The sequence below is a fragment of the Chaetodon auriga genome, chromosome 23 (genome assembly GCF_051107435.1).
Source record: "Chaetodon auriga isolate fChaAug3 chromosome 23, fChaAug3.hap1, whole genome shotgun sequence".
In the NCBI taxonomy this organism is placed as follows: Eukaryota; Metazoa; Chordata; class Actinopteri; order Chaetodontiformes; family Chaetodontidae; genus Chaetodon; species Chaetodon auriga.
The window spans coordinates 1,120,692-1,127,927 of record NC_135096.1 but is presented as its reverse complement, the minus strand read 5'-3'; the positions used below and the strand labels follow the sequence as shown (position 1 = coordinate 1,127,927).

Here is a 7,236-nt window from a genome sequence, read left to right as displayed (position 1 = left end):
TCTGGAAGTACTTGTACTGTACTTGAATATTTCTGCTATTTTATATTTCTCCTGTGTAAATATTTGACTCTCTCCTTCACTTATCGATGATCGAGGATCATTCAGGCGTAAAGAACCTTTCAGCCATGTTGAATTTACTGAATATTCCACAAACTAAAGCTTCCTGTCAGATTCAGTCAGTGTGTGTCAGTGGATGTCAACGGTGTGTGCTCACTTCACTGCAGCTTCATGGCGCCATCTAGTGGACTGATAGAAGTACAGCAGCTTGGCCTCACACTGCTGTCTGACTGCATTCAGCTGACACTGATATGAAAGATGAGATAACAGCCAATCAGAGGAGAGGCAGCTGATATTTGGACAGGAGAAACCATGAAAGGATGATTTCAGCTGATGTGCACATGAATGATTTGTGTTTCCTCTCCAGATCAAAGTGTGTGTGAGCTGACGTGAGTTCAGCAGCATGAATTGGTGTGAGGACGGAGAGGAGGGAGTCCGTCCCTCTAAAACCAGTCCGTGTGGGGACGATGACGGCCAGACCGAAGCTCAGAGGTGAGACCAGGATCTCTGACTGTCCAGGACTCGTCTCCATGTCAGAGCACTCGAATCTCTCCACCATCATTATTCACACTCAAAGCTCTGTGTGTGTTGTGCTGAAGGCCAGAGCAGCAGGACCCACCAGACTCTGCTGGACCTGGACCTGGACCTGGACCCAGCTGTGTGTCCTTCAGGAGCGACCGGTCAATGGATTTCCCCATTTCTTTTAAACAGCAACATGTCTCTGACAGACAGTAAGTTGTTCTCAGTATTAAACTCATGTTGGACAATTTGACCTGAAATGTCCATATGTCCTCCTCATGTTGTCCACTGCTGATGTTTGTCCTCATTAAATCCAGTCTGACCAGCTGTCCTTCTAATGTCCATGTTGTTCTTGAATGATGATGAAGGTTAGAGCTAGATTAGTATTAAAGGACATTTGTCCAGTCTGTCCCTAAACAGCACTGACATGTCCACATGTGGACACTGAAAGCTGAGGACAATATGAGGCTTCAGCACAAATCCAGTAGGGACCTTCCAAAGTCTGTTTACCATCAAACTTCCTCTTTGAATGTTGGACTAAAATGCTTCAGTGACCATCGTCTCTAAATAACAGTCAGGATATTTGTGCTGAGTCTCGTGATGCAAACGTTCGAAAACAGACCAACAGAGTCGGTGCTGATGGACTCCACAGTTTAGTTTGTTGTCTGTCAATCACAGTAAAATCTGCTCAGAAATCAGTCTGTTGAGTCCTGCTTTGGTCCAAGATTTGATGGACAAATGAAGCGACGATCCACAGACTGAAATCATTCAGCTTCATGTTTGATTGAACTTTGGTGTGTTGATCCTTTTCTTGTTGATAGCTGCTAGTTTCTCCAGCAGCTTCTGAGTCTGAAGAAGTAAAAGTGAATTTCCATCCCTGGTGGTCTTCCTCTGTGTCTGACAGGATCGATGGGAGACCAGCCTCTGATGGACCTGGACCTGGACCTGGACCCAGCTGTGTGTCCTTGAAGAGTGACTGGTCAATTGATCGCCTCATTGAGTTTAAAGTAGATCGACCGTCTGCTGCAAAGAGGTAAACTGTTAATAAAATTAAAGTATCACAGATACTGTTATTTACTGTTATTTATCCAAAGAAGTTTTTTCAACCTGTTTGTTTATTTTCAGCATCGTTCTTCTTCTCATTCGTATCCTCACATGTGGAAGCTGCCCAGTATAACCACCATAACCAGTCAACTCTTGACTCCAGTTGAACATTTCCTCCACACACATCTTCTGACTGATGACTGCATGAGTATAAAACAGTGACTTGATTGAGGCTAACAGATGCTAACGAAGGCTAACCCTGATTCCACTGAGTTCCTCCATCAAATCAACATGTTGTGGTTTTCAGTCATGTGACAACACAAACACAAACATGTCAGTGATAACAGCTGGACTGAGATCAGCTGCTGTGAAACACAGAATGAAGCAACACAGAGAGTCTGAGGAAACACACAGTCTGTTTGTGATTGATGCTGCTGATGGATTCACAAAGTCAAGAACAACACTGACGGCGGCATCATGGCGCCTCACATCAGGCTGGAGTTGTGCCTCTGTGAAGACGTTTCACTCTCTTTATTGTGACTCACTGCCAATTTGTGCTGGACAGGTAGCATCCAGTTAGCTTGTGTGAGCTGTGTGACGCTGTCCACAGTATTATAGGGGTCAATGAGAACTGGAGGGACTCAACCAGACAAGCTGGTGAACCAACACAGTAAAGTGAAAGCTGCACAGAAATGCAGACTGGAATGTTGATTCACGGTGGGATCAGCAGTACGAGCAACACTTTAATGTCAGTGGAAACCATCTGATTCAATGTTGGAATCAACACTTCAGCTCAAAGGACCTTCAGCTTGTGTTTGTGTCTGTGTGGACGGACATGATGTGAGCTAATTCTTCATGATTCCTCCACAGAGTCCAGCAGGAGAGCTCAGAGGTTCCCAATGGTCAGTCTGCCCACCAGCATCAAACTCACCTGGACTCCATATTTATGGTCTGTACATGTACAAGAGCTGCTTTCAAATCTGTTCTGTTCACAATAATCTCCACACTGCACTTTTTAGACCAGTGGACCGTCAGTCTGTCCAACATGGATCTGATGTTTGCTTCCATGAGTTCAGTTTGTGTCATTCATATCATCTTCTGTTCCAGCTGCTGGAGGAGAACATTGTCTCTTTTGTGAGGAACGAGCTGAAGAAGATCAAGACGGTTCTGAGTCCAGATGACCCAGAATGCTTAAAGAGTCAGGGGGAGGATGAGGATGATGATGCAGAGCAGAGGAGGAGCAGCAGAGAGGCATTTCTGAAGATCACACAGCACTTCCTGAGGAGAATGAAGGAGGAGGAGCTGGCTGAGCGTCTGCAGAGCAGTAAGAGGATTTCTCTAAAGGTTTAACTGCTGGATCAGTGGAACATTCACTGAGGTCTCAACAGATGGACCAAAATATGTTCAGACAAGGTCATTAAAATCTCATCTGAACTTTATCAATCACTTATTGATTTATTTGTTGTGTCTTCATTCAGAACATCTTGCCTCAGTTTGTCAGCGTAAACTTAAATCTAACCTGAAGGAGAAGTTCCAGTGTGTGTTTGAGGGGATCGCTAAAGCAGGAAAGCGGACCCTCCTGAATCAGATCTACACAGAGCTCTTCATCACAGAGGGAGGGACTGGACAGGTCAATGAAGAACATGAGGTCAGACAGATTGAAACAGCATCCAGGAAACCACACGGACCAGAAACCACAATCAGACAAGAAGACATCTTTAAACCCTCACCTGGACGAGATGAACCAATCAGAACAGTGATGACAAAGGGAGTGGCTGGCATTGGGAAGACGGTCTTAACACAGAAGTTCACTCTGGACTGGGCTGAAGACAAAGCCCACCAGGACATACAGTTCATGTTTCCATTCACTTTCAGAGAGCTGAATGTGCTGAGAGAGAAAAAGTTCAGTTTGGTGGAACTTGTTCATCACTTCTTTCCTGAAACCAAAGAAGCAGGAATCTGCAGGTTTGAAGAGTTCAGGGTTTTGTTCATCCTTGATGGTCTGGATGAGTGTCGACTTCCTCTGGACTTCCACAACAATGAGATCCTGACTGATGTTACAGAGTCCACCTCAGTGGATGTGCTGCTGACAAACCTCATCAGGAGGAACCTGGTTCCCTCTGCTCGCCTCTGGATAACCACACGACCTGCAGCAGCCAATCAGATCCCTCCTGAGTGTGTTGACATGGTGACAGAGGTCAGAGGGTTCAATGATGAACAGAAGGAAGAGTACTTCAGGAAGAGGTTCAGAGACAAGGAGCAGGCCAACAGAATCATCTCCCACATCAAGACATCACGAAGCCTCCACATCATGTGCCACATCCCGGTCTTCTGCTGGATCACTGCTACAGTTCTGGAGGATGTGATGAAGACCAGAGAGGAAGGAGAGTTGCCCAAGACCCTGACTGAGATGTACATCCACTTCCTGGTGGTTCAGTCCAAAGTGAAGAACATGAAGTATGATGGAGGAGCTGAGTCAGATCCTCAGTGGACTCCGAGGAGCAGAACAATGATTAAGTCTCTGGGAAAACTGGCTTTTGAGCAGCTGCAGAAAGGAAACCTGATCTTCTACCAATCAGACCTGACAGAGTGTGGCATCGATATCAGAGCAGCCTCAGTGTACTCAGGAGTGTTCACACAGATCTTCAAAGAGGAGAGAGGACTGTACCAGGACAAGGTGTTCTGCTTCATCCATCTGAGTGTTCAGGAGTTTCTGGCTGCTCTTCACGTCCATCTGACCTTCATCAAATCTCGAGTCAATCTGCTGTCAGAAGAACAAACAACCTCCCGTGAACGTGCAGTGTCTAAACTTGTTGTCCAGTTGGCAAAAGTCTTCAAAGACAGAGATCCTCATCTTTCACATCTCCACCAGAGTGCTGTGGACAAGGCCTTACAGAGTCCAAATGGACACCTGGACTTGTTCCTCCGATTCCTCCTGGGTCTTTCACTGCAGACCAATCAGACTCTCCTACGAGGCCTGCTGACACAGGCAGGAAGTGGCTCAGAAACCAGTCAGGTAACAGTCGAGTACATCAAGAAGAAGATTGAAGAGACACCTTCTGCAGAGCGAAGCATCAATCTGTTCCACTGTCTGAATGAACTGAATGATCGTTCTCTGGTGGATCAGATCCAACAGTTTCTGAGTTCAGGAAGTCTCTCCACAGATGAACTGTCTCCTGCTCAGTGGTCAGCTCTGCTCTTCATCTTACTGTCATCAGAAAAAGATCTGGACTCATTTGACCTGAAGAAATTCTCTGCTTCAGAGGAGGCTCTTCTGTGGCTGCTGCCAGTGGTCAAAGCCTCCAAGAAAGCTCTGTAAGTACAGAGATAGTGAAGTTTATTCATCAAAAAATACTCTGATATCTAACTTACTGTTTGCATTCTTCCTGTGTCTCTTCAGACTGAGTGGCTGTAACCTCTCAGGGAGAAGCTTTGAAGTTCTGTCCTCAGTCCTCAGATCCCAGTCCTCCAGTCTGAGAGAGATGGACCTGAGTAACAACAACCTGTGGGATTCAGGAGTGAAGCTGCTGTCTGCTGGACTGGAGAGTCCACACTGTGCACTGGAAACTCTCAGGTCAGATCAAGTTACTGTTTGTGTTGACAGATTTAAGTTAGTTCTGTACATTTAGAGATTCATTTAGTTTAAACAGTCTCTCTCATGTCAGGATTTGAATCTTTCAGTCTGTTCTCTTTATTTTCAGATCTCTGACAGATTGATGATTTTGAGTTTGTCAAATGATGATCACAAATAATTTCCCCGTCTGCAGTTGTAGATTATCTTTTCTGTGCATGTCAGAAAAATGTATGCACGTGTCTGAATGTGTGAATTAAGAAAAAAGAAACCTCTCAAAGCCCTGCGATCGGCTGGCGACCGGTTCAGGGTGTACCCCGCCTCTCGCCCATTGCTAGCTGGGATAGGCTCCAGCCCCCCGCAACCCTGAAATGGGATGCGCGGGTAAAGAAGATGAATGAATGAATGAATGAAACCTCTCAAATTCAAGTTTGCGGATGTGTCATAAAGTTTTGTAGCTGTAGAAATATTTTGCGTATCTGTAATTAAAATCTGTGCAGGAATATTTTCTACACTGAGCTTTCACAAAGTGCAGCATGGGTCATTAAATGTGATGAATTGACTATTGATCAGAGTGCTGAGTCATGGGAAACATGAATTCTGAAGGACTGTGAGTCAGCAGTTTGAGTCCAGCACAGAGGCTGTCTCGTGTGAAGCTCAGTGGGATGAAGGACAAAACAAATTAGACCAAGCCAGGCTTCCTCTGTGTGAGCTGCCTCAACTAAACATGAACTCCAGCCAGAGATAACGGCATCACGACGGTGGTTATCAGCTTCCTTTGTTAACTCAGGTTTCCTTCATCAGGCTCTGTGCACGTTGTCATTAAAAGAGACGTTTGCTCCATCATTTGACTCTTTGTCACCACAAAAAGGACCAATCATGTCCCCCCTCCTTCAGTCCAGAGGAACAGATTGTTATAATGGAGAGCTTTGGAGAATGTAAAAAATGAAAGAGGAAAATCAAGACTGTTGCTGCACAGAAGACGAGAGAGGAATGCTGGCAGAAAACTGCTGATCATTTAAATCATTCACTTCATATATTTGTTTCAGCACTCAGTCTCTCTCAGAGCCTCCTGTTTATTTCTAACTGCACATTCAAGAGTCTGAAACTTTAAACTTCATCCAGCAGGTTTAAACATGAGACTCAGGATCTGGATTCAGGTCTGACACTGTCCCCTCATGAAGGACACATGACTGTGTTCTTACAGACGTGAAGACAGGGAATGAACATCTGCAACATGTTTCTGATGGAAAAGCAAAGATTTGAACACACGCTGAGAAGAGACTCAACATTTTAAAATAAATGTTCTTTTTCTTCTTCTTCTTCAGACTGAGTGGCTGTAACCTCTCAGAGAGAAGCTGTGAAGTTCTGTCCTCAGTCCTCAGATCCCAGTCCTCCAGTCTGAGAAAGCTGGACCTGAGTCACAACCACCTGCAGGTTTCAGGAGTGAAGCTGCTGTCTGCTGGACTGGAGAGTCCACACTGTGCACTGGAAACTCTCAGGTCAGATCAAGTTACTGCTTGTATTGACAAGCATAGAGGCTGTATCATCTGTAGCTCTGGAGGATGAACTACGATTTAAGTTTGACAAAACAGATTTTTTTGTTCACTGAGGTTTCCTTCATCAGCCCCTGTGCAGATTCCAAAAGAAGAGATGTTTGGTTTATCAACACTGTCCCTGCAAATCACACGAGAGACATGCTGACAGAAAGCTACGAGCAGATGATAAATACCAATAAACTCATCAGTTGTTCTATTAGCTGCAGTACCAGCAGTGTCAAATGAAACTGACAGTGAATCAGGACCAAACATAAAACCAGAATCCAAAGTGTTCTCTAGATTCTGTACCTTCATCATTCTTTTAGTGTGTTGAAGATCTGCTGTGTCAGATTTAAAGTGTTAATGCGACCTGAAGCAAACAGAGACAAAATGATTGATTACCAGCTAAATGCAAGAAGGTTCCTGTGGCTGAAAACAACATGAAGCATCAGGCTTGTTCTGCTGTGGTCACACGGCTTTGAACATCTGGCTCAGCAGGTCTGCAGA

General features: G+C 45.0%; 1 protein-coding gene across 1 annotated transcript in view; it reads left to right on the top strand.

Moving 5' to 3' along the window:
* Positions 1–654: 654 nt before the first annotated feature.
* The window catches only part of LOC143316276 (uncharacterized), a 39,730-nt gene continuing 33,148 nt past the window's right edge, over positions 655–7,236 (top strand). Inside the window, exons 1-6 of the mRNA XM_076724155.1 lie at positions 655–788; positions 1,481–1,609; positions 2,491–2,569; positions 2,728–2,944; positions 3,099–3,376; positions 5,021–5,031. Coding sequence (XP_076580270.1) covers positions 742–788; positions 1,481–1,609; positions 2,491–2,569; positions 2,728–2,944; positions 3,099–3,376; positions 5,021–5,031 — 761 coding nt within the window. The 5' untranslated portion in view covers positions 655–741. The remainder of the gene's footprint in view (positions 789–1,480; positions 1,610–2,490; positions 2,570–2,727; positions 2,945–3,098; positions 3,377–5,020; positions 5,032–7,236) is intronic.